Source organism: Lissotriton helveticus, chromosome 12 (genome assembly GCF_964261635.1).
Source record: "Lissotriton helveticus chromosome 12, aLisHel1.1, whole genome shotgun sequence".
Taxonomy (NCBI): Eukaryota; Metazoa; Chordata; class Amphibia; order Caudata; family Salamandridae; genus Lissotriton; species Lissotriton helveticus.
The window spans coordinates 71,952,512-71,979,869 of NC_136073.1; the positions used below are offsets into that span (position 1 = coordinate 71,952,512).

The following is a 27,358-nucleotide window of genomic DNA, read 5'->3' on the forward strand; positions in this document are numbered from 1 at the left end:
GTAACAAGCCTTAATACACAACAGGACTCATCAAGAAATGATGCGTTTGTGTACGGCCCAAACATTCTTTGCACCCAAGTAGCCAACAAAAAGTTGATCATCCACTCGGAACGGTTTAGTGCGATCCAGATAGGAGAGCGCACGCTTTGGGTCCAGACGGTGGAGCCTCTCTTCTTCCTTAGAAGGATGCAGAGGTGGAACGAAGGTGGGTAAAGTAATGGTCTGCCAGATGTGGAAGGCAGTGACCACCTTAGGAAGAAAGGATGGACGGGTCCTGAGAACCACCTTGACCAGATGAACAGACAAGAAAGGAGTCTTTGAAGAAATAGCCTGTAGCTCACTCACCCTTCCAGCAGAAGTGATGGCTACCAGGAAAGCAGTCTTGAGAGTTAAGAGACGTAAAGGACAGTTAAGGAGTGGCTCAAAGGGAGTGCACATTAAATAAGTTAGCACAAGGTTCAAGTCCCACTGAGGCATAACAAATGGAATTGGAGGAAAAAGATGTGTTACGCCTTTCAAGAAACGGTTAACTAATGGGAATTTGAAAAGACAAGGCTGATCTCGCAGCCGAAGGAAAGCAAAGATGGCAGGAAGGTAGCCCTTGATAGTGCCCAGAGCAGAGCCCTGCTGGGCTAAAGAGAGAAGGAACAAGAGTACTTCAGAAAGAGGGGCAGAAAGGGGATCCACTGCCTTTGCTGTGCACCATCCCACAAATTTGTTCCACCTGCAGACATATACCGTCTTTGTGGGGGGACGCCTGGCTGCCAAGATTACGTCACAAACTTCGGGAGGCAGGTCGAAAGACGTCAACTGCCGCAGCTCAATCTCCACGCAAGGAGGCGGAGACTGGACAGGCTCGGATGGAGGACCGTCCCCTGCTGCTGCGAGAGAAAATACTCCAGAAGAGGCAGTTTGATCAGAGGATTGATGGCCATGTTGAGCAGCTCGGGATACCAGACTCTTTGTGCCCAATCCGGAACCACACGAATGACTTGGGCCTGGTTGTGCCTGATCTCCTTCAGCACTCTGGCAGAAGTGGTATAAGCGGAAAGACCATAACTCCACTCATGACAAAAAGCATTGCCGAGCGAGTGTCGCCTTGGAAATTTCAAAATGCAGAATTGCTGACATTGCGTGTTCTCTTCGGTGGCGAATAGATCTAACCATGGCTCTCCCCACTGTTGAAAGAGACCTTGCACCACCTCCGAGTGAGGACGACATTTGTGATCCATCATGCACCAGTGGTTGAGTTCGTCGGCCCTGGCGTTCATGGAACCTGTCAGGTGTTGAACCACCAGGGATATGCCCTGATGTTCCAGCCATGTCCAAAGGTGGTGGGCCTCCTGACATAGGGTCCACGACCCGACCCCACCCTGTTAGTTGCAGTACTACATGGCGGTGGTGTTGTCTGTGAACACCTGCACCACTCTTCCCCGGACAGAGGGAAGGAATGCTTTCAGTGCAAGACGAATTGCCCGGAGCCACAGAAGGTTGATGTGAAGCCCGGACTCCGCCGGAGACCAGAAGCCTCTGATGTCCACCTCCCCCATGTGGAGGCCCCATCCCAGAATAGATGAATCCGTCCCCGCAGTGTGGTCTGGTTGAGGAAGGGAGAGGGAACTGCCATTGACCCAATCCTGGTTTGTGAGCCACCACTGCAGTTGTTGTGCAGTGCCCTTTCAGATCTGGATGCAATCGAACAGAATCCCCTGATGCTGCGCCCACTGGAACTTTAGGTTCCACTGCAGAGCCCACATATGCCACCTGCATGATCGACCAGCAGGATGCAGGAGGCCATCAGTCCCAGCAGCCTCTGGGTCATTCTGACCGAAACACAGGATTACTCTCTGTGACTTGGTGCCGTGAGGAGTTTAAAGTGCTGGGTCAACTGCTGCTACATCTTCCCATCTCCCTACCTCGCCCGCTTCGTGGTTTGGGGCAGAGGCATTCAGAACCGCCAGAAGGAGCTGAGGTCCGTGGGTTCCTGCTTGAAGGCCGCATCAGGGCTGCGAGCGTTGTTGCAGGGACTCCATCTCCCAGGAGTCCCTGCCCGACCAAGAGCCATCACCTGGTCCGCTCTCCCTGTTGCTCCGCCCACAGCCCGTAACCCTCCCTACTTATAGGATCCAGCATCCCGCAGCGCGGGGGCGCGCGGGGGCGCGCGGGGGGCGCGCGGGAGCGACGCCGGGCGAAGCCCGGGCCAAGGGCGGGCCCGTTTGTGGCCGTTCGTGACCGGGCCTGACCGGACCGGTCCCCCCCTCTTGCATCTGTCATCACTGTTAGTAACTTTAGTGTGGGGAGATGTCCTGTCGTGAAACAAGGAGCAAGTCGTTCTCAGCTGGAGGCAACATAGCTGGAGGTATGGAAACATTTCTGATCAGAGCCAATACCCTAATCAACACTGAAATAAACGTCCTTGAAAAACGCTTATCTAAGGAACTATCGGCTAGAAAGAGATCTTCCCTTGGAACATTAGCTAACGCCAAAACCCCCGAGCGGCCCGCTGACACTATTAATATCGATGCGCATGGCCAAACCATAACACTTAATGAGGCTAATTTGGGGGCCCTTGACCTGGACATTCTGGTTAATGAAATTCTCCCAGAAATTGATATAGTTCTTGACAATAATGTGTCCACTTCTTCGGAGCCAGAAGTCATTTGTAACAATATGTCAAATGTGGTCAATGAAGGGGCCGCAACTAAACGCAAGAGATCCTACCACACGAAATCGGGGAGAAAGTCTAAATCAGCCAAACACAAACACGATATCCCCTACTCCACATTAGGCCTAACCCAATTGCTGCCCAGTACGAAGTTAACACTAGAAAACCTGGGAGCTCTTTTTAAATCAATCCTGTTCCCTCTAGAGTCTAAAATGGAACGGATAGAACTCCGACTTGCTAACATCGAGAAATGCACAGATGCCATTTTGGCTAAATCCACCAAGCCCAACACCCAGTGTAACCCTCAAATCACCCCTACTATCCCAGGTCCCGCCTTAGTGAAAGACGCCCCTAACCCGCCCTGTCCCCCAACAGGCCTCTCAGTCCCCACCCCCATCCATCACAACATTAAAAACACTCCCCCCTTGCTACCTCTAGGGCCAGTTCAATCTATGGCTAATACTAACGGGGTTACAGCTGATGGCCAAATAGTTTCCTCAGCTCCTGACCAGATAGCCCCTAGACCGCGACGGCCTGATCTGCCGCCTGAGGCCAATCGCTATACGGTAGTTTTGGCTGGAGCTCCACCGCTGGAAGCCGGGGAAGCTGAGAGTTTTCAATCCCTCAAAAGTAAAGTTGTTAGATGGTTGAATTGGAATAGACCCCTCCCGGCCCACCTTCATAACGAAATCATCATGGTTAGAAGGGTACCCTGGCTGGGTAAAACCAGGAAGTCTATAAATGGGGACTATATAACGGTCAGCTTTAGAGATCCCAGAACTGTCTCATATATCTGTGCAGGCTTTAATAGATCCTTGGACTCCACCATCCAGACGCTACCAGTGTTCTTTTTCTTTCCCCCTAACCATCAGCACCATGACCGAGGTAGAGACGACTGGACCAGGGTTGAGTGGAGGGGCACATACAGAAGATTTAATGCAAGACCGGTTACGATGCCGCCTGATACCCCATTCTGTGATTTTAACCGGTTCAGCTGTCTAGATGGTTTAGATGGAGTCGACTGACTACCTATGACTCATGCCTCAAGCCCTCTCCTCCCTGGTACTGGTATTAGTTTACAAGAGGCTAAGGGTAACGGTATATCAACGGACTCAGTCTCTATAATGTACCCTTCCCCTGACCACTCTGTACTCCGGGATTTAGACCCATATGCTACTCATCTCCCACCAACACCTATGGTTACCCCTAATGAAACTTCACCGTTCACTGAGCCCATTAGCGCTCCTAAGTTTATTGATCATACAACGAGTTTCCCTGGCTTTAAACTTGCGAGCTGGAATATCGCAGGCTGGAGTCGGCAAACGTTGTCCCTGGGATGGAGTGAATCCCTTTCCGAGTTTGACGTTTTATGCTTACAGGAGATCTGGGTAGCGACTGATATCTTTTATGATGGTTTTGTGTCCTATAATAATCCTGCTCAAAGGTCTAATATGGGCATTCTCTGTGAATTTCCCTATACGTGTGAAATTGCATTTGACTGTGGGTTTTCATTCACAAATTTTAATTTTGGAATATAAAAGGGGTCATGAAACACTGTTGATCAACCATTATAATAACATGTTTGACGTTACAAACACCTCTGTTGTGGATGAGCTCGATTCAGCAGTGAGGAACATTTGTAAAGATACTCATAAGATTTATAATATCATTTGGGGTGGGGATTTCAACATCCGTACTTGTCCTCACTCCTTTACCAATGCATGTGGGTTTGACGGGGATAACGGGGAAAACCGGGCACATTTTACCCACACACCCTACTGCGACTCACTTAATTCCCTTATGCTTAGCCATGATTTATTGATTCATTACCCGGCCACAGATAATGAGGGTCATATTATCCCAACTTTTGTAGGTAGGAATACGGCGTCTGTTATTGACCACATACTGGTATCTGCATATATTGCCCCATATTATTCAGTCCCGACCGTTGTAGACTTTGGTAACAGCGACCATAATGCCATCACTATGTTGACCTCTATTTGGGGGCCACCACCCTGCGATCAGCGCATGTTAGTAGAAGATATTATCCCCTGCAGGCAAAATGGTATTCGTATCAAATGGTGTGGAGACAATTCGGAGAAGTTGTTGCATAAAATTGTGGAAGCCGGGTCCAAATGATATTTAAATGTCTGGACTATGATGCTACCGCCCGGTGCATTATTGCTGATTTTGAGGAACTTGGTACTATAATAAAATAGTCCCTTACCATCACCAAGGGCATATCTAAGAGGGCTATGGTAGGCTGGTTTGACAGTGCTTGCACTAAATCTCTTCAAGAACTCAAGCGCGCACTGTCAAAACAACCCAGAGACAGGGAGGTTATTACACACCTTAGGTCGACCTACAAAAAGCAACTTATCTGTAGAATAAAAGAGTTAAGGGAGCAAGCCTGGGACAACCTGACAAAAGCAGCAGCCTTGCGTGACAGTAAGCTTTTTTGGAGCACGGTCAATAGTCCCTTCCTCCTTAAGGAAGATTTCCCTACTCTTACAGCCCAAGTTAGCGAGGAAAACTGGGTACAATATTTTACAGGAATCTTTGACCCGGTTAGGGGGGCCCATGACATCTCTTTTGCCACCCCTACTAATCCTAAGCTATCCTTGGGGATTACCGTTCAAGAAGTTGAAATTGCCATCAGTAAGAGCAAAGGTGGGAAGGCACCGGGACCGGATGGGGTCCCGGTTGACCTATATAAAACCAACCAGGCACTTTGGAGTCCACTCCTGACCCAGGTGTTTAATGCATCCGTTAGTGATAGTACACCATCCACATGGTGTGAATCCATAATCCTGCCGATCTACAAGAAGGGAGATAGAGGAGAGGCTAAGAACTACCGCCCTATCTCCCTTCTGGATTCCTCACTTAAAATCATGAGCAGGGTCTTACTAGCGCGACTGGAGGAATGGGCTGAGGACAACAAAATTCTTGCGGATTCTCAATTTGGCTTCCGTAAGGGCCTTGGGACAATTGAGCAATGCATCAACCTTGATCTCATTATAGGGAAATATACCAAAGCGAAACAGGGCTCTTTATTCCTTTGTTTCGCTGACCTCTCAAGTGCATTTGACCTGGTGGACCATACTTTGTTATGGTCCACTTTATTCGAAATGGGAGCCCCAACAGCAATAATCTACTTCCTGGCCAGACTCTATAATAAGCTTTCAGCCCAGATTCGCTTTGGCCAGGCAGGGGAATGCACCAACAAGATCAGGGTCAAATCTGGCATAAGGCAAGGCTGTGTGCTGGCCCCGTTACTTTTCTCCCTTTTTATAAACTCTATGGAGTCTGAACTTAAAAGGGTTCAAGCTGATTCCCCGCAGATTGACGGCCATCCAGTCCCGGTACTGCTATATGCCGATGATACGGTCCTTCTCTCAAGAACCCCAAACGGTCTCCAAAATCTTATGAATTACTTTTATGATTTTATCCATGGGAGTAAATTAAAAATTAATAATTCTAAGACCTTCATTATGGCCTGTGGGAAAAAGATGAAACAACTTAAACCATTCAAATTTAAAGAACACAGAATAGAGGTTGTGGATACATTTTGTTATCTAGGTGTAACTTTTAATAGTAGTGGGTCATGGGCATCTGAGATTTTAAATGTGAAGGCCAAAATGGGCAAAAGCTCCTCGGGAGTATTTCGTTTTGCCTCAAAGCTGGGCAGTCGCCGCATCTCAGATATGTTAAATATCTACAAACATAGATGCGCATCCATTGCCCTATATGGTTCAGGTGTATGGGGACACTGTAACCATGGGGATCTGCAAGTTACAGAGAATCAGTTCCTCAAAAGACTCCTGTGCCTTCCCTCTTCGGCATCCACCGAACTGATTCACAACGAGGTTGGGTTAGACTATCTGACAGATCTAACGGGCATGAGACCTCTTATGGTTTGGAGGTCAATCTGAGCAAAGGACGAATTAGAATTTACCAGGCGAATTAGCCTAGACTGCCTTCGGTTGGATAATGTTCGCAAGATCCCCTGGTTAAAATACGTTCTCACGTCCTATAAAGAAACTTTCAATCTGGACATTCTTGATGACCCCTTAAGTGCCGTTAATATACCCAAACAGGAGGTTAAAAAAGTTTATTTGGGAACTAAATCTAATCTGCATAGAGTCCAATGTAGCCATTTTACAACCCATGTTTTTTACCATTCTAACAAGGAGGTCGGCAAGGACATGCCTATGTATTTAAAAGAAATCACCAAACAATCCCACCAGTTTGTTCTCACCAGGTTGAGACTAGGTATTGTCCATAACTTGGTGGCATTCCCACGGATGAAAATACATAGTTCTAGCCCTTGCCCGTGTGATGGTACCACTAAGCAAAGCACATTGAACTTTATGCTAATTTGTCCATTATACTTGCACATCCGACTATGTTATCTTAAACCTGTTTTTAAGAAATATTAAGGGCCAGATGTAGGTAGCCAAATACCGGTCGGTAACGGCCGAATTCGGCCGTTACCGACCGGTATTCGGCTTTTGAGATGTAGGTGCCTGAAAACAGGCCATTTCGGTAATTTTACCGAATCTGTAAATATACCGGTCGGTAAATTTACCGACCGGTATATTTACAGAATCGGTAAAATCGAGATGTAGGTGGGACTCTTCTGAGTCCCACAAGCCCTACAAAATCGGTATTTTACCATCAAATACAAGTTGATGGTAAAATACCGATTCAGGTGTGCATGCACATGTGTGCATGCACACCTATGCCGGTATGCACCTGTTACAACGCATTCGTTACTCCGCACTACCATTACAACGCGACTTTTATAACGCATACCATTACAACGCATTGCGCTGGGGGGCGCTATAGGATAGGGAATGGTATAATTTACTATCCAACACCTTCCCTAGGGTCCACGGGGACTGGAGTTAGAATAGTAAATTATACTTACCACTATCCAGCACCCCAAAGCGCTATGCGTTGTAATGGTATGCGTTGTAATGGTCGCGTTGTAATGGTAGGTAGTTGTAACGGTATGCGGAGTAACGTCATACATCCACCTATGCCATATGACAGGCAGACCTGCCCTTAGGGCAGGTATGCCTGCCACATGGCACCTGAACCCGTTTTGGGGGTGCTAGAGGGTGTCAAAGTGACGCCCCCTGCACCCTTGTGAAATTCGGTATTTACCGATTCGGTAAATACCGACCGGTAAATGCCCAATCATTCCTATGGGCTGACAATTGAGTTGTCCCACTTATTGTGACCTATGTTTTTGTTGTGTATTTTATCTTGTAACCTTTATCGCTGTATGCTTTTATGAATGTTTATAAATAATCGAATAAAGCTTTGAAATTTGAATTTGGCTGAAAGATCGGAATCATAGCCCGAATATCCCGTATTCTCTGTTTGGGAGGATAGACTCAAAACCACGTCATGTCTAGAACCATTCCGATGAAGAGGAGGTTCGGAGAGGGAATCAAGTGCAACTTCAGCACATTGCTGGAGAACCCCACTGAAGGCAGGAGGTCGGCTGTAGTCTGGAGGTGGGAGATGACTGCCTGGGGCGAGTCCACCTTCAAAAGCCAGTCGTCGAGATAGGGGAAGACTGAAACCTCTGATCTGCGCAGATGAGCTGTGACCACTGCCATCACTTTTGTAAACAAACACCCGACGGTTGCTGGTAAGGCCAAAGGGGAGTATGGTAAACTGAAAGTGCTAGTGGTCTAAAGTGAACCGTAGGTAACGCCGGTGGGCCTGCAGGACGGGGATGTGGAAATAAGCGTCCTGCAAGTCCAACTCTACCATCCAGTCTTCCTGGTCGAGGGCAGACAAGACCTGAGCAAACGTCAACATCTTGAACTTCTCCTTCAGGAGGAAGCAATTGACGTCCCCGAGGTCCAAGATAGGACGTAGGCCCTTGTTCTTCTTGGGAACTAGAAAGTAGTGGGAGTAACAACCACGACCTACTTGTGGGACAGGAACGTGTTTGATGGCTCTCTTGGCCAAGAGAGCCAAAACTTCCTGCTGGAGAAGGGCCAGATGATCCTCCGACATGCGGTGGTATCGCAGAGGCATGGCTGGATGGGTAGTCTCGAAGGGGAGGGAGTAGCCCCTTCGGACTACTTGCAAAATCCACCTGTCCAATGGTACGCCAGTGGGGGAGATGATGGCGAATCCTGCCGCCTACTGGCGTTTGATGGGCCTGAAAGGTCGGACTAGGAAGGTTTGGAGGCTGCTGAAGAGGAGGGGGTTGTGGACTGGCACGCCCGCTGGCCCCCGGAACCACGACGGTTGTTTCCACGTCCCCGGCCACGCGAACTTGCTGCAGCCTGTGACTCTGGGTGGGACGTAGTGGGGCACCCCTTCCGTAGCCACGTAAGGGGTGAAAAGAAGACTGCACAGGACGAGTGGAGAGGCCCAAAGACTTGGCCTTAGCCCATGAATCCTTGAAGTGCTCTAGGGCGTTGTCTGCTTTGTCGCCAAAAAAGCGAAAGCCATCAAGGGGCATGTCCATCAAGGTGTTCTGGATATCCCCTGAAAAGCCAGTGGACCTCATCCAGGCGTACAGATGAAGCGCTATCGACGTTGAAATAGTCCTGCCCAGAGAGTTGGCGGTGTCCAGCCCACAGCATATCATAAACTTTGCTGCACCCCTCCCAGCGGCAACAGCCTAGGAGAGCACTGCCCGGGCCTCCTCCAGACACAGAGGCAGCACTTGCGCCACCGTATCCCACACTGAGTGTGAATAACAGCCCAAGAGACCTGCAGTGTTTACGGACCGCAGTCCTAAGCTGGCGGAAGAGAAAATTTTCTAGCCTAGGTGGTCCAGCTTCTTGGATTCGCTTTCCGGTGGAGCAGTAGGCAAGGCGCTTTTGGAGGTGGAAGCTTGAACTTCCATGCTCTCAGGGGTGGGATGTTGGGAGAGGAAAATGGGGTGGCCCGGGGCGGTGGCGTCGGGCAATCATCCTGTCCACAGGAGCCCCAGTGTTGGGCCTGGACCATGTGCCCAAAAGGACGTCTGTGAGGGCCTCATTAAACGGCAGCAAGGGCTCCGAAGAGCTCGCTGCCGGTTGAAGCAACTCAGGAGGTTAGTCCTGACTGCCACCATAGGAAGCTTGAGGTTGAGAGCCTCGGCCGCCCTACGTAACACCACTGCCTATGATGCTCCCTCCTCCATTGCCACAGTAGGAGGAGACAACATGCCAATGTCAGGGGAGGTGTCCAGACCACTGGCATCCCCCAGTTCCTCTCTCCAGTCCTGTTCACTGTCCAACTGGTCAGTTAACGGGTCACCTGACGGCTCCTAGTCCTCCTCCTCATCCTCTGGGTGCCATTTGGGTTGAAAAGGGACCCCAGGAGTAAATAGGGGCATAAAAACCCCACCCCGCGCCGGATCCCGTGTCCACGGGGGGATGGAGGCCGGGTCGACACTCGACCAGTGTCAAACGCGGTAGTGGTGCCGTGGGAAGCGATCCAGGCCTGGATCCAAGAGGGGCCTGCGGTGCCGGAGCCACAGGCAGCGAAGACCGAGGCCCCCCCAACCGAGTCTGCAGGACCCGAAGGCGCGCCGGCGGGGTCGGTACGCCTAAAGATGGTATGCATCGCCTCGTAGAACGTACCAACCTGGGCAGGAGTCCCGGAAAGGGAAGAAAACTCGGAGTCAACCCTTCGGGCTCCACGAGCAGAGCTGAGGGAGGGGCACCACCGTTGTGCCTCGTTGGATCGGCCGGCCGACCAGAAGAAGTCGAAGAGCGACGATGCTTCTTATGCTTCGACTTACCCGACCCGAGTGCGAAGACTTCGATGATTTCGAACCGGAGCCGACTGCTGGTGCTCAAGCAGCTTTCAGGACTGCTCCCGCAAAGCCTTCAGCGCCATTGACCAGCAGTCGGAGCACGACTTGGGGTCGTGGTCGCGCTCCAGGCAAAAAAGACACGCGGTGCGGAACCGTCACCGACATCATGCGATGACAGGAACTGCAGGCCTTGAAACAGGGCATCCCTCATGCACCTTTTTGGAGTAGAAGATTCGAAAAAAGTAGTCCACAAAAGTCGAGAAAAAGTTAGCCAAAAAATGACTGAGGTACCGCTCTTCCCGGATCTGTGCTGGCTGGAGCAGAAAAAGAAAGAACTGATGTCAGCACACGAGGGAGGCATCCAAGTAGCTGCCGTGACGTTATCCCGGCTACCACGATGCCGGTTGACGCCACCTTCCGACGCGCCGAGGTACTGCTGACGAATAAACTTTCCGGATCCAGTCTGACGCCTGGGGGTAATTCTAAGGCAAGGAATCTATAAATAACATTTTTCTTTCAGATTGTCCAGGCAGTAGTGCTTGGCAAACGTGTGCAAAAATGCCCACATTGCTACCTGACAGATGTACAGGACTGGGACACCCCGATCCAAGGCCGTAGTCGCAGCCTTTCCCCTGGTGGATTGGGCCCTTAATCCCTCAGGGCGCTGCTTCTTAGCCAGGGCATAGCAAATTTTGATGCAGAGAAGAACCCAGCAGGGAGATGGTCATTTTCTGCACTGCCCATCACTTCTTAGCTCCCACGTACCCCACAAAGAGTGGGTCCTCTCCGCATAACTCTTTTGCGCGTCAAGGTAGAACGACACGGTCGAAACCGTGGAGACGCTCTCTTTTCTTGGAGGGATGCAGGGGAGCAAAGAAGGTGGGCAGCGTGATGGATTGACTCAGATGGAATGGGGTCACAACCTTCTGCAAAAATGAAGCACAAGTGAATTTTGTCTGGAAAGGACATCATGTAGGGAGGCTTTACAATATAGCGCCTGCAATTCACTAATCCTCCGGGCAGATGTACTTGCCACTAGAAAGGCTGTCTTGATGGTAAGTAGCTGGAGGGGACAGCAGTGCAAAGGCTCGAAGGGAGCACACATAAGAAAAGACCAAATTAAGGCTCGACACCGCCATAACAAAGGGTGTGGGTGGAAACAAGTCAGCCAGACCTTTCAGAAACCTATGTATAATTGGAGACCTAAAGAGAGAGGATTGGCCTGGCAGCTGCTAAAAAGCAGATAGAGCAGTAATCAAACCCTTGAGAGTACCAAAGCAGAGCCCTGCTGGGCAAGGGTTAGAATGAATAGAAGAACAGTGGAAAGAGAAGCAGAAAGAGGGTCAGTTGACCTTTCTGTATGGTATAATACAAATTTCTGCCAACGGCAGGCATATAACATCTTAGTGGAGGGCCGCCTGGCCACAAAAATAATGTTACATACTTCACAAGCAAGGTCAAAAGCTGTCAACTTCGCCGCTCAATCTCCACTCAAAGAGGCGGAGAGTGGACAGGTTTGGATGATGGAACCTTCCCTGCTGTTGCGCCAGCAGATCCTCCCGAAGGGGCAACCTGATCAGAGGATCGATGCTCATTTTCAGAAGCTCTGGATACCAGACTCTACTTGCCCAGTCCGGAGTAACAAGAATGAATTGGGCCCGGTCGGTCCTGATCTTCTCAGAACCCTGGGCAGGAGTGGTATGGGCGGAAAGGTGTACAGCAGGCCTATGCGCCACCCATGATGAAAGACGTTGCTGAGCGATAGCCCCCTTGGAAACTACAGCATGCAGTATTGCTGACACAGAGTGTTTTCTTCAAAGGTGCACACATCTAACCAAGGATCTCCCCACTGCTGAAAAAGACCTTACGCCACCTCCGACTGAAGAGGCCATTCGTGATCCGCTAGGCATCAATGGCAGAATTTTTCTGCACCAGCATTTAGAGAACCTGACAGATGTTGAACGGCCAGGGTTATGCCCTGCTGTTCCAGCCATGTCCAGAGAGGCAGAGCCTCTCGACAAGAACAAAGGGTCCACAAACCCATCCCGCCCTGCTTGTTGCAGTACCACATGGTGGTGGTGTTGTCTGTGAACACCTGCACTAACTTCCCCTTGACAGAGGGAAGAAATGCCTTCAATGCCAATCGAATCGCTCGAAGCTCCAACAAAGTGATGTGGAGCTCTCACTCCGCCGGATACCAGTGTCGCCTGATCTCCACCTCTCCCAGATGTCCGCCCCATCCCAGAAGTGACACAACTGACACAACTGTGAGATCTGGTTGGGGAAGGGAGAGGGGTCTGCCATTGACCCAATCGTGGTTCGTCAAACACCACTGGAGATCTCTCGCAGTTCCTTCAAAGATCTGAACCACATCAGTGAGATTTCCTCAATGCTGTGCCCACTGGAACTTCAGGCCCCATTGCAGAGCCAGCATCCACCACCTGGCATGCTTTACCAACAATATGCAGGAGGGAATGAGGCCCAGCAGCCTCAGAGTCAGTCTCAACAAAATCCAGGATAGAGTCTGAAAAATCGGAATCATAACCTGAATATCCAGTACTCGCTGCTTGGGAGGTTAGGCCCGAAACTGCACTGTTCCAGATCTACACAGATGGGAGTAAGGTGTGATTTTGGCATGTTTATGGAGAACACCAGCGAATGCAGGAGGCACGTGGTAGTCTGAAGATGGGAAACAGCCTGGAGCAAGGACGCCTTCAGCAGCCAGTCCTCAAGGTAGAGGAAGACTGACACCCCTAACTTGCGCAGATGAGCTGTGACCACCGCCATCACCTTGGTGAACACACAAGGGGTACTGGTAAGACCAAAGGGGAGCACAGTAAACTGAAAGTGCTTGTGGCATACCTTGAACAGTAGGTAATGCTTGTGACCCGCAGGATGGGGATGTGAAAATACACATCCGGCAGGTCCAACACTACCATCCAGTCTTGTTGGTCAGGGGCAGACAAGACTGGAGAAAGAGTGAGCATCTTAAACTTCTTCTTCTTGAGAAAGCGATTGATGGTCCAAAGATCTAAAATGAGACGCAACCCTTTGTTCTTTTTTGGAATCAGACAGCAGTGGGAATAACAGCCACTGCCTGCTTCTGAACCCGGGACCCTCTCTATAGCTCCATTGGCCAAGAGAGCTGTAACTTCCTTCAGGAGCAATTTTAAATGATCCTCCACCAGCTGTTCTTGGTTTGGCCGAATGGAGGAGGAAAGTAAAGGTAAGGCAGAGAATAGCCCTCTTGAATGATCAGCAAGACCCACTAGTGCGATGTTATGGACCTCCAATGGGGGAGATGATGACGTATTCTCCCACCAACTGGAGTGGTGTGGTCTAGCAGAGTCAGAGTAGGAGTGCTTGGAGGCTGCAGCTGCCGCGGGCATGGTGGCTGATGACTTCTGGCTTCCATTCGTAGGTCCGAATGAGATGAGTCCACATCCCCGCAGTACTCGGGAAGTCTACGCAGGACAGTGTCCGGGATAGGGCTAACGCGGATGTGTAACCCCTTCCGTTGCCACGAAAGAGGCCGACTACGAGGTGTAGAAGAAAGGCCCAAGGATCTGGCCATAGCGAGAGTCCTTGAACCTCGCTAGGGCCGATTCTGCCATCATCCCAGAAAGACGGGTTCCATCAAATAGCATGTTCATCACATATGCCTGGACATCGCCCGAGAAGGCAGTTGTCCTAAGCCAGGCATGAAGCTTCAAGGCCACTGTTGCAGAAACTGATCTGCCCAGCAAATCAGTTGCGTCAAGCACACACCTTATGGTGAACGTTCTTGCTGCATCTCTCCCACCTCAACCCCCTGAGAGAGCACAGCCCGGACCTCCTCTGGGACTTGTGGCAGCACTTGTGCAACCGTCTCCCGGAGGGAGTAGGAGGAACAGCCCAGTAAGCATGCAGTATTTACAGATCGTAATGCCAGGCTGGAGGAAGAAAACATCTTCTTACCAAGTGAATCTAGCCTCTTGGATTCCCTATCTGGACGGGCGGAAAGGAATTTGCCCTGGAATGTAGAAGCCCGCACCACCAAGATTTCAGGTGTGGGGTGTTGGCTGAGGAACTTTGGGTCACCCGGAGCTGGGTGATGGCAGCGTACAATTGTCCTTTTCACAGGAGTCCATGTGCTAGGCTTGGACCACGTGCCTAGAAAGACATCAGTTAGTGTCTCATTGAAGGGCAAAAGAGGTTCAGAGGTGGAAGCCTCAAGCTGAAGAACTTTGGTCAAGATATCAGACCGAACCTGCATAGAGGGCAACTCTAGTCTGAGGACCTTGCCCGCCCTCTTAACCACCATGGCATAAGATGCCCCCTTCTCCGTACCCACAGTTGGCGGAGACAGCATGCCAGTATGTGGGGAAGTGTCCAGTCTACTGACCTCCCCAAGTTCCCCATACCAGTCCACCAGCTCTGCAGAGTCATCCTGTTGTTCCAAAGGGTTCATAGAACCCTCCCATTCCTGAGCCTAAAACATCTTTAAAGTGTTCAGGTGACAACATAGAAGCCCTCGGTTCAATCGGCGTTGGAATAGGCGTTGAGCGATGCTGTTCTGACTCCATGTCGTCGGGGAAAAGGATGGGGCTGGCACCGGAGGCACCGACTTCGAGTCCGATGTCGGGGGAGGTTGCGATGGCACCACCGGCATCCTCCCGGATCAGATCCCCTAGGCCCCACCAGCGCTGTGGCCGGAGCCGACGGTGTCAAATCCAATGGGGTGCTTCTGACCCAAGGTGCCCGAAGGCTCACCAGATAACATGTGGCGCATGGCCTCGTAAAATTCTTTCATTGGAGTGGCGGTCGCTCCGGCTCCCAGAAAGGGAGGGATTAGCGAAGTTGACCCTGGCTCCGGGTCAACAGAACCATGCATAGAGCGTCGGAGCCCATTACCTCGTTTGGCGACGGACGACAGTCAAGACAAAGATGAAGTCCGCTTGGACTTCTTCTCTTATGCCTCTTCCCGAGTGTCCTGAGGACCTCGAGTGGGCCAAAGAGGACTGGAGGCACTGGGAGTGGTCCCGCGACCTCCTCTTCTTTGATCGGGACCGGTACCTCTGCGGAGTTTCCTAGATGGTGTTGAATGTCAGGCCGCAAGGAGCTTCATAGACTGTGCCCGTAAGGCCTTTGGAGCCATAGCCTGACAGTCCAAGCACAACTTTGAATCATGGTCACGCTAGAGACACCAGAGACAGACGAGCTGGGGGTCAGTAACCGACATAATGCGGTGACAGGCACCGCACGGTTTAAATCCTATTTTCCTCAAATACATCCATACACATGAAGCTGGAAAAATTCTGAAGTAAAAATTTTTTCAAAAAAAGGCCTGTCAAAAAGCGAGGGAGAGCTCTTCCCGGATCAGCTCTTAGCTGGCGCGGAAAGAAAAGAACTGACGTCCGCTTGACTGGATGGCGCATATATAGGTGACCACGATGTCACACCAACGCTAACAACAGCGTCACACAGAGCAAATGGAGCCACCCGACGACACGCGCAAGGGGTATTGCTTGAGCAAAAGTTTCCAGATCCAGCCTGACGCCTTGGAAATTCAAAGGTTAGGAATCTGCAGCTAGAAGTCTCTATCAGATGCTAAAGCCTTACATCTACAATGGATCCAGTGGCCCACTTCCTTGACAGCTACTGATGTAAGTTACATCTTTGACCCTACAATAAGAACACAGGAATTTCTCCAGTATGAACAAGAATATCCTGTGCTGGGTGAGGCAGTCCTGGTCACAAGATCAACGTCCAATGAAGTCCTCTCAAGGCTGGCAGAAGTCCAGTCGCCACTAGGCCATCAGTTGCCTGGAGTCGTGTCATAGGTCAACCCTCCCTAAATTGATAGCTTGTCCTTTGCGGGTCCCAGTTGCTTTGCGACAGCACTCTCAGGTTCAGCCAACTTGGTTACAACTCTGTGCCTTGGAACCTGGTCCCAGGTGCTGCACGGCTGCGGTGATAGCGGCTTGAAGACATTGGGCTACTAACATGCCCAGCAGGCTTCTTCAGCTGTTGTTTCCCTGTGATGTGAACAGAAGGGCAGTCAGCTGGCCCTTGGAGTCTCTAGGCTTTTCTTGGCTCTGGAGATAACTTCTCCTTGAGAAGGGCACGGCAGGCACACTCCTCTTCGCTAGACACCAGGTGCCGCAGGTACAGTCTTTGATGTTGCAGCCTCTCTTTGCTGGTCTCTTTGTGCAGTAGGGCAGTCCTTCTGAGGTCATCCTTCCAGGTCATTTGAGATCTGAGGTCGGCTGCCCTCTTTATGCTCAGAAAGTGCCCCCAGGGAAGGATGCGGTTGGTAGCTAGGTAGCCAATGGGCTACTAGGTTCCCTCCCACCTGCTGACCACTTCCTGTAGAGTGTGGCACCTGGCCATGGATGCACCATTCTGCCCACTCTCAATATGTGAGCCCATTCTTCCACTGTGTGGATCTCAGTAGCCCACACGTGGGTTGCCTCAGGGGTACAAGCCCCTGGGGAAATGGGGTTGGCAGCTGGTTGCCCTCTCAACTTTTTGCCTTTCTGCCTAAACAATGGGGTAGCCCTCCACCCTGGTGTTACTCATTTGCTCTTCAAAGGTGGCTTTCCCTTTGAAGCCTGCCCTTTGATGCTAACACCCATGTAGCTTCCTGCAGGAGGGAAGTAACACCACCCTGGCTACAACCCCTCATTGCTCCCCACCATGAGAGTCATTGGCACGTCTCCCCGGAGGGCAGAAAGATGTGGAACAGGCTCCATGTGTACACGGGAAGGCACAGAAGTTTTAAAGGCAACAAAGTGTCAGCTTTGTAAATGCTGCACTCTGCAACAAGTTACATTAATTTCAACGTGAGTGTTAGGTTGAGCTTAATGTAATTGAGTTGTGTGATACCTTGGAGTCCCCATTTTGGTCGCACCATTCAGGACTTAACACGGCTGAGGGGTCAGCATGTAATCCTGCACTCCCTTATTAGGGGACCAACTCTTTCCACAGTAAAAATTGCTGTTTAGCATTCTTACTGCCAGAAGTACGAGTTACTTACCTTCGGTAACGATGTATCTGGTAGAGACGATTCTAGCCGCAGATTCCTTCACGTAGAATTATCCCCAGGCGTGAGACTGAATCCGGAAACTTTTTGCAACAGCATACCTGCGCGCCAGGGGCGGGGCGCCATCACGCGACTCCGCCCAGGCGTTGTCTGCGTACGTGATATCAGCGAGGTCACATAAGCCCCACCCCGGCGCGCCTACGTCAGTTTTCTTCTGAGAACTTTTCCGCACCACAACACAGAGCCACCAAACAAAAAACTGTGGGAACAGTGTGCAAAATAGTATACAAACAGGGAAGAGACCCCATAGAAAATAGTGCAACACCGCAGTGCCCAAGGGCAGGGAGAGAAAGAAGAACAGAGCAGAGCCTTGAGCAGAAACCCTGCCAACACAGAGACAGCCAAGACACCAGTAGCAGGCCTACAACTCACAACCCGAAACAAGAAAAGGGAGACAGTCCCAACAGGCAGAAACAACCAACCTCCAAACCACCCAGCAGAGAGGGCAACCACCCTCCAAGAAACAGGGGTAAGGAAGACTAAGGGACCCCAACTCAGAGGAGGCAGGGGGGCCAAGACCCTTAGCTGTAAGAGGGAGGGAGGAAGGGTAGAGATTGGAGGCAACTCCCCCCCCCCCAACTTGGAGTAGCCAGCGCAGCGGGGCATAGGAGCACCCGAACCCCAACTTCCCAGAACCAAAGAGGGAAGAACAGCAACCAGACGGAGCCACCGCCAAGAGCAAAAGAAGGTACTCGCAGGGGACAGAGCCCCCCATGGGGAGGCGTGTACCGAAGACCAGCCCAGGGGTCCTCGAAGATCGGGGAGGAAGGGCGGGCTGTGAAGGAATCTGCGGCTAGAATCGTCTCTACCAGATACATCGTTACCGAAGTTAAGTAACTCGTACATCTGATAGAGACTACTAGCCGCAGATTCCTTCATGTAGAATAGATACCCATGCAATACCCACAGGGAAGGAGGGTCTGCAAAAGGACCCCACCAGACTGGACAGGACATGGGGCCCACAGGGGACCAGCCCTGTAGACCAGGGAGTAACCTCGTCCCTACCAGGCAAGAGGACCCACAAGTCAAACACCATCAAACCCAAGAGGGATGTAGGAGGAAGAAGGAAGAGGGAAAGGGCCCGCACACTCCCTACAGAGGGACCAAGGTGAGGCCGGAGAGGCCGAAGCACCCAACTCCACCCCTAAGGCAACAGAACTTCCATCCAATGCCAGGACAGGCAGAAGAACCAGAAGAAGCCCTGAGGGCCCAAGACAACCAGGGGAGGGGATGAGCCCACCAAGCGGGAGGGCAACAGGCCGGCCTGAACGGCAGCTAACACAGAAGCAGCCAGTTGCAAGAAGGACACAGCAGCATCCCAGCCCGCAGCACAAGTGCCAGGAGAGGAAATACCCAGACCCACTACTACAAGGGTCGCGCACACAACCTCAAGAAGCAATAGCAACATACAGAAATGCCATGGAGAACTGGCACCGAAGGCAACCAGCACTCCCCAGCGGAACATAGCTATATAACAGCTACCACAACCCCACATAGGGTACGGTAAGTCTCAAACATGGGAACCCTCTTTGGAAGAACTTCCGCAGCTGAGGAGAAAGCAAAAGGATCACAGTGAAAAACAGCCCCGTGGAAGGCTTGACATCAGCCCAAAGAAAAACAGAAGGCCTAATCTCAGGGTCAAGTCTGTGTAACAATTCCAGCAAAAACACACACACAACAAGCGGCCAACAACGCCAAAGTCCCAGCAAGGAGGACTCAATGGCCACCAAACACCACCTACAGCAAGGGCATCCAAAAGGCCCCAAACCCAGCTCAACTCAGCACTCACTGAGGAGGGGAAGGAGGAGGAGAATAAGGTGGAGGAGGAAGATGGAGCCCCGCCAGGAACCTCTGGATGGCGGAGTTAGCCGGGGCATGGAACAAAAGGCTGCCATCAAACGGAAGGTCAATGAACCGCTTCCGAATGTTTTCCGGAAACACTCCGTCCCAAAGCCAAGCATGGCGATGGATGGAGTCTGAGGAAGCCATGGCCTGGCCCAGCACCTCTGAGATGTCTAAAGCGGAGCGGAGAATAAACGCCGCCAGGTCCCGGCCATCCAAAGCATGATGCTGTAAGTCCACCTACACAGTCTTCTGGGAAGCCGCGAGTCCCAGAGACTCAGCCGAGTCTCACAAACAAGAAGAGGCCCTCGCCAATACACACAAGGTGTTAAGGGCCAGCAGGGCAGCACTGGTTGAGGCGAATATGTTACGCCCCCAAGAGTCCAGGCAGCGGGTCTCCCGGGACGGAGGAGTCAAGAGTGGCGACAGGGAGGGATAAGCGGTCCATAAAAGTGGACTGGCAACAGAGGGGTGGCGGGAGAGGCACGCCGGGTCACGCAGTGCCGGAAGGTATCGGTGCAGAAGGTGTTGAGGCATCGAGTTCCCCGAGGCGGGACACCTCCAAGCCCCCGTGAGGGAAGAAAGGAGAGGACCCTTAAAGGGGAGCAAGATCTCCCTCCCACCAAGCCCTGGTGGAGAACCTCCAAGAGATGGTCTGGGAAATGAGCAATGGGGTCCCCCATGCGCAGAATCCCCACAGCCGTGGACACCGTGTGAGTGAAGGCCGCAACCCCTCCGTAGAGCTCCGCGGAGAAGAAAGCAGTTCCTCTGTGGGTGACGGCTGCAGACTAAGGCGGCCGTCCCCGAAGCCAAGCGGGACGGGCAAAGGCCAGACCTGGAAGCCAGAGGGTACGGAAGAATGGGGGACCTGCCGCTCCTCCGACGAGCACCCCGGCCTCAGAAAAGGCGGGGAGCCACCCTTCAACGACACCGGTGAAAAAGACACCACACAGCGGCCAGTCTCCGGGGAAGCAGACACCAATATGCAGCCAGCCTCCGGAGAAGAGGGAGCATCCGAAGACAAATACGCGGCGCGACCTCTGTGTGGAGCCGTAGAGTCCGTACCCTAAGGCAGGACGCCAGCACCATCAGGCGCCAAAGGAGAGACCGGACAGGGCCCCTCCAAGTCACACCACGTCGGGGACCGGAGTGGGGCCCGTGCCGGCGTGGCTAAGGGGAGGCCGTAATGGCGCCGACTCGACCTCTGCCGAGGCAGCCACCTGCGTGGAGGAACGTGAGGGACCGGGGGAGTGACAAGAAGCCCTCCGCCAGCCTCGGCCCAGAATGTCACGGAGGCGGTACGGCAACCCATGCGGCAGCGCCAGGGACGAATCAATCCCCGACTCACCATCTGACGAGGCAGCCGCCCGCAAGGAGGGACGAGAAGGGCCCAGAGGGGGGAGAGGAGTCCCCACCCCACCTCGACCCAGAGCAGGATGAGGAGAGGTCACCGGCCCCTGTGGCGCTTTCCCGAAGCAGGCACAGGCACCGTGGCGGCGTCAGCTCAGCCTTGGAAGAGGCCTTCGCCTGCCCAGAGGGCCGAGGAGGGCTCGGGGATGCACCCGTGCCCCGGCGACCTCCCGCAACACCACAGGGACTCACGCGGGAGTTTGCTGTGAGGCAGAGGCGCCGTGGCCTAAAGGAGGGACCCCAGAGGGGCCGCACCTGTAATAAATGAGCCACTCTTGTGATTTTGACACCCTATGATGACCCTCACCACCACCATTTTAGTTGACTTGAGTGTGTTCCTTAATGTAGGATGGTCCTGCATTTGCCTTATTCTCTTCTGTTCTGTAATCTTGCTGTCTTTCAGTGGGAGCTTTTACGGAGTGGAACAGCCTTGCTAAGAGCAGAGCGAATGGGCTGCGCATTTGAAGGTGTGCAGTTGTGCAAGAATGTGTATTGTATTGTGCATTGGTGAGAATTATGAGTTCTTACTATTGGCTTTGACCATTCTCTTTTCTGACTTTACCTTGCTTTATGACAGTGCTGACTATTGCCTTTGACATGCTCTCATGTCATCTTGCTTTTCAATTCCATCTTGCTTTGGGCCTTTCTGTGTGCATGGCTTAACTAACTCCTTTTTCATGACTGAAGCAATTTGCTGTGCCTGCACGAAGCTGCAGAGCTGAAGAGGGCATATTTTGCTTTCCTCCTGTTTTTCACACTCTTCTGACTGGAGAAAACCGGTCCTTATCAGAGTAATGTACCAGGTTCGTCTCGAAGCCATAGCAAAGGTCAGATCAACCGATGCCGTGGCCTTGGAGCAGACTGGTACGGGCTCTCATGAGAACGAGGGGGCGAGGCTTGCTAGAAACTTCTTTATGTTTGGATTTGTATTAAAAGGGGGAGCCTCCACTGGTCTGGTGGAAGTTTGGATTCCGAATGAGGGAAGACGTGTCTATCTCGGATTGAACCCTGATTGCTGAGCTCTGATCCCTGGCTGTGTGAAGACTTCCCCCGTCCAGAAGTAGGCAGTGTATTCATGAGGTGACGTATTGAGTTTTGTGATTATTGCGATTGTGATGTGAGCCATTGGCTGTGATCGTTTGAGGTGTTTTCTTTGTGGTGTGGGAGGTGCACATCCAGAGTGATCCTCTACTTTGTAAGTGTATATATATATATATATATACACACATATATATATATCTTTCTGATCTCTTGCAGGACGTCCAATGTATCTTATCTTATATTAGTTATTATTAATCAGTATTATAGTTTGCTCAGTATTTGATTCATGCCTTTAGATTATAAGTTTGCTACATATATTTGAATCTAATGCATTTAGTATCTGAGACAGCCTTTGTTTAGAGAGTATTATGCAATAAACCCCAAGCCTTATTCTAAAAGTGATAGAGCCTTTGCATGTTGTTAAATAAAACTCCTTTTCAAAAGGTGCTGTTTATTTTGTGTTGAAGTCTTGCTGTGCCAGGGGTGGTAAGACATGCTTAAAAGTGTATATTAGTCAAAGGTGCAGTGGTATATTTGTCTCCCAGGTGGGAGTGCAGTGATTGGGTGTGGCTTATTGGTGAGAAGCCACATTCAAAACAGCACCACATCCTTCATGCCTGGATCCGAACCAGTCGGTGCCGGGGCTGGAGTCGCCGCCGGTGCCGCGGAGGGCCCTGAGCGAAGCAAGGGATCCGCCAACACCCAAGGAGGGGAAGGAGGAGGAGACACCAGCGAGGCCTGCAAAGCCGCCACGTATGTCTCCATCTGGACTCTTGATGCCCCAGCACCGGGAAACGGTGGGTAGGAGGTCGAAACGCGGGGCCGCATCACCCGCGGAGAGTCCACGCCACTGGAAGGCCGAAGACCAGCCCCGGGGACAAACTGCGACACTTACCCACCAGGGGAGCAACGCGCTCGCGATATTGGAGAAGGACGAGGACGAGGACCACAGCCGTATCTGAAGCCGTCTGCCAATGCTGATTGAAGGGAGGAACTCAACCTGGAGAGACACGCTGATAGAAGTTTCATTCGGCGCTCCAGCCGCGACTTCGGCTTCAACTGTCGGCACACCTCAAAATCAGTGGTGCCGTGATCCTCCCCCAAACACCACATACAAATGAGATGAGGGTCCGTCGCCGACATAAGACGCCCACACGATGTGCAAGTTTTGAAGCCCGAAGGCATTCGCACACTGTTCCACCAAAACAGAAGACAATGGTGAAGAAAAAAGGGCCCTAAACAGGCCCGCAGCAAGACCGGATCCGCGTTGCACACAGAAAAGGAAAAAGCTGACATAGGTGCGCCGATGTGGGGCTTATGTGACCTCACTGTCACGTACGCGGACGACACCTGGGCGGAGTCGCGTGATGTTGCCATGCCCCCGGCGTGCAGGAATGCTGTGGCAAAAAGTTCACGGATCCAGTCTCATGCCTGGGAATAATTCTACGTGAAGGAATCTGCGGCTAGTAGTCTCTATCAGATCATGAAACTACAAGTCCTGTTGGTGTCATACGTTGCACCCAGCCTTCAGGTACAGTAGGCTGCCAGAGGAGTGACTTACAAAGATGCACAGGAGAAGTGGAGGCTTTGCCACTGCTTTTAATGGCAAAGTCGGGCCAGCAGTACACAACTGCTATACCTGTCCTCAGTGATGTACTGGGAGACTTGTTTTACTTGGGAGAACTTCAAGGTGGCAGTACCAGTGCTGCAATCCGTGAGGTACTCATCTAACTTACAGGCCCTGGGTACAATATACCTAGGAATTTTAGCTAAGTTTGCCATTTCCAATTGAGTACAAACAATTCGACATATACTTTAGAGTCAGGGCACTGCCACTGAGGTCTAGTTAGCAGGCCTCAGTGCACTCTCAGAGTCAAAAAACCACAACATCAGTCCAAAAACCTGGGGGTGACTATACAGAAAGAGCCATTTACTTACACCAGCGAAATGCCCTGGCATTCCAGCCATGTCCAGAGATGCAGAGCCTCTAGATACATGGTCCACATCGCAAAACCCTGTTTGTTGCAGTACTACTTGGCATTGGTGTGGTCTGTAAACATCTGCACCAGTCTTCCCTTGATAGAAGGAAAAAAGATTTTCAAGCCAAGCAAATTGCCGAAAGCTCCAACAGGTTGACGTAGAGCCTGGACTCCACCGGGCACCAGCGTCCTCTGATCTCAACCTCTGCCAGATGGCCGCCACATGCCATTTTGAATTTCTTATATTTTCAGGTTGAAATTGAGAGGCCACAGGTCTAGGATAGGATAAAGGCCTTTGGCCTTCTAGGGCTCCAGAAAGTAGCAGGAATACCATCCACGACCTGCTTCTGATGCCGCACCATCTCTATAGCTCCCTTGTCCAAGAGAGCCAGCACTTCCTGATGGAGCCAGGAGAGGTGGTCCTCCTTCAGCTGGTTGTAAGTGGGTGGTATGGGTGCAGGGGTAGTAGCAAAGGGGAAGATGTAGTCCCTTTGGATGATGTACAAAACCGAACGATCCGATGTTACTGGCCGTCAGTGGTGCAGGTGATGGCGTATCCTGCCCTCCACTGGATGCCCATGATGGTCAGAGGGCAAACGTAAGTGATTTGGAGTCTGCGGCTGCTGGCCCAACTGCTGTCTACCTCTCCCACGTGGTCTATAGGACCTGCATCCTTGGCTTGGAAGTCTGTTGGCCGTGGTGGCTGGGTGTGTATGGGAGTGTTCAGGGCCCCCTTTGGTGGCCAAGAGAGGGGCAGAAGATGGACAGAGGTCACAAGGGGCCATAGACAAGCCCAAGAACCTGGCCATAGCTCTACTGTCCTTAAATAGCTCAAGCGCTGAGTTCACCTTCTCTCCAAAAAGATGAGAGCCATCAAAGGGCATTGCCATAAGAGAGGCTTGGACATTCCCAGAAAAAACAGTGGTTCTTAGCCAGGTATGTCACCGCAAGGCCACCAACGTTGAAATCGCTCTGCCCAGCGATTCAGTTGTGTCCTGTCCATATTTTATGGTGAACTTTGCTGCATCTCTCCTGCCAGCAATAAGTTGGAAGTGTATGGCCAGGTCTCCTTCAAGACTATTGGCAGCACTTGTGCAACTGAATCTCAGGTCGTATGGAAACATTGAGCCAAAAGCACACAGTGTTTATCTACCGCAGTGAAAGGCTGATGGAAGAGAACATTCTGCTGCAAATGGTATCCAGCCTCTTGGATTCCCTATCTAATGGAGAGCTCTCTGGGGTGGGGTGCTGAGTAAGCAAACTGGGGTCCCCATGAGTGGGGTGATGGATGAGGGCAATATCCCTATGCACAGGAGCCCCTGTGCAGGGCTTGGACCAGGCCCCAAGTAGGACGTTAATAAGGGCTCCATTAAAGGGGGGTAAAGATTTTGAAGGGACAACTCCAAGCTGAAGCACCTCCGTCAAGACATTCGTCTTGACTGCCAATGAGGGTAGCTGAAGGTACAAGACCTCAGCTGCACCGCGCACCACCATAGCAAAAGAGGATGCCTCCTCCATAGCAATCATAGGAGGAGAGACCAAGCCAGTGTCAGGTGAGGTGTCTAACCCACTGTACTCTGATAGTTTCTCATACCAGATGTCCTTATTATCATCTAGGGGAGGTTGGTATCCATAAGGGCTCCCAGACCCTTCCCATTCATCCCCCTCTCCAGGACTCTCAAATAAAAAAGGCACTAGCTCTGAAATGGACCGCATGGTGCCTGTTGGCGCCAGAACCGGCACTGAGTGACGCACGTTCAGCTCCATTTCGGAGTCGGAATGACAACTGGGATGAGGATGTGGCCTCAATGGGGCATCAGCAGAACTGGGTGTGGCAGCACTGGAACATGTGCCGAGAAAGGCCCTGGTCTTGTCGGCAGTTCCACTCTGGATCCAACTTGGTATCCATGGGGCCCAAGGATGAGCCCACCAGTGAGGATCCAGTGGTAGTCCTTCCAAAGCCTGTGAGGCCAGAATGTGCTCCAGAAGGGCCAGGCGGCCCAGATATGAGGAGCATAGCCTCATAAAATTTCTTCAATTAGGCGAGGGTCGCTCCATCTCTGGGAAAGTCAAGAAAGCGCAAGGCCCTCTGAAACGCGAAACCTGGAGTGCCGAGGCTCCTGCACCTCACCGGAAGACTTCGACTGGTGCGGTGTTTATGGGATTTACTCATTGACTTTGAGTATAACAACCATCACTCCATGCGGCTCTGCGAACAGTCCCGGGACCTTCTGCACGACTACGATCTGGAACGCTGAGGGGGTTCTTTGATTTTGTGCGGTGAGGAGCTTGAGGGATCACTCCCTCAGCGCCTTTGGGCGCATGTCACAGCAGTGCTTGCATGTCTTGGACTTGTGGTGCCTCTACATGCACCATAAACATACCAACTGTGGGTATGTCACAAACATCTGCCTATGACAGGCACCCCATAATTTGAAACCAGCCAGTTTCTTAGGGGGCATTCTGTCACAGTAGGAGAGAAAATCTCTAAAAAAAGTGTTGACAAAAAGTTGCAGAAAAAGCAAGTCGAAAATCGATTGAGGGTAGCCCTCACTGGATCAGCGCTATCTGGCACGGAAAGTAAAGAACAGATGACAGCGCGCCTGGGTGGCCACTACATAGGTACAGTGCAGATCGTTTCCGGCTTGGACGATATCAAAGTAGAGCCGAACGACACCACCTACCAGTGCACAGGGGGATGGCTCAAAAACTTCAGGATACAGCCTGACACCTGAGGAATAGTCTAAAGAAAGGAATCTGCAGTTAGAAGTCTCTATCAGATAAGTCATACACATACATCCTATGTGACCATATGAAAGATGGGTCACAAGACCAACCCAAGAAGCCCTGGTTTTGACATTTTCATCCTTACCGAGCTGCCTCTTTGCTTCCGCCCAGGTGGGCTCATTGCCTCTCAGGATCATGACAGCTTGCATTACAGTTTCTACAAGTACCGGAGGTCGGCCATAGGATTTTATTTCTGTCAAGTCCTTTTTGTTGAGAGCCTCTAAAGCCTATGAAATAAGAAATACAAGTACTTCAATAAGATCACCAAGCACAAATAAAGATAATCACATTGGAATGTTATCATAAGGCAGCAAAGTCTGGCATAGTTCTACACTTCAAAATGCATAGCACATTATATTGCAACAGCACATCCGCAATAAATGAGCATCAGAAAATCACCTGGTAAATCAGCAACATTAGGAAAAGAAATGCTACAATAATATGTTGTTGTAAGGGGATTAGTATACTGTGCACACATATTTAAGTGAAGCACCCTTGTCTAATCCAGACAACCATTATAATGAACCGTAGTAAGTTCTCTAAGTGATAGCTGTGGAGAGCAGCCTTCAGGCTTAGTCCAGACAGACTGTAAAGCAGCTTGTTTTACCAGTACTAATCGAACAAGTTACTTACCTTCAGAAACAATATATCTGTAAGAGACATGTATTGTTATGGATTCCTCACCTTAGAATTACCCCCAGGAGTGAGACTGGATCCGAAGACTTTTTCTTCAGCAGTACCCCTACGCATCGGTAGGTGCCATTGGTCAACTC

At 51.3% G+C, this 27,358-nt stretch overlaps 1 protein-coding gene across 2 annotated transcripts in view; it reads right to left on the bottom strand.

The window, feature by feature from the left end:
• Positions 1-27,358, bottom strand: part of DNAH2 (dynein axonemal heavy chain 2) — a 3,497,426-nt gene that overhangs the window by 845,721 nt on the left and 2,624,347 nt on the right. For both annotated transcript variants that reach the window (XM_078670326.1, XM_078670327.1), the window contains one exon: positions 26,671-26,812. In XM_078670326.1, coding sequence (XP_078526452.1) covers positions 26,671-26,812 — 142 coding nt within the window. The remainder of the gene's footprint in view (positions 1-26,670; positions 26,813-27,358) is intronic.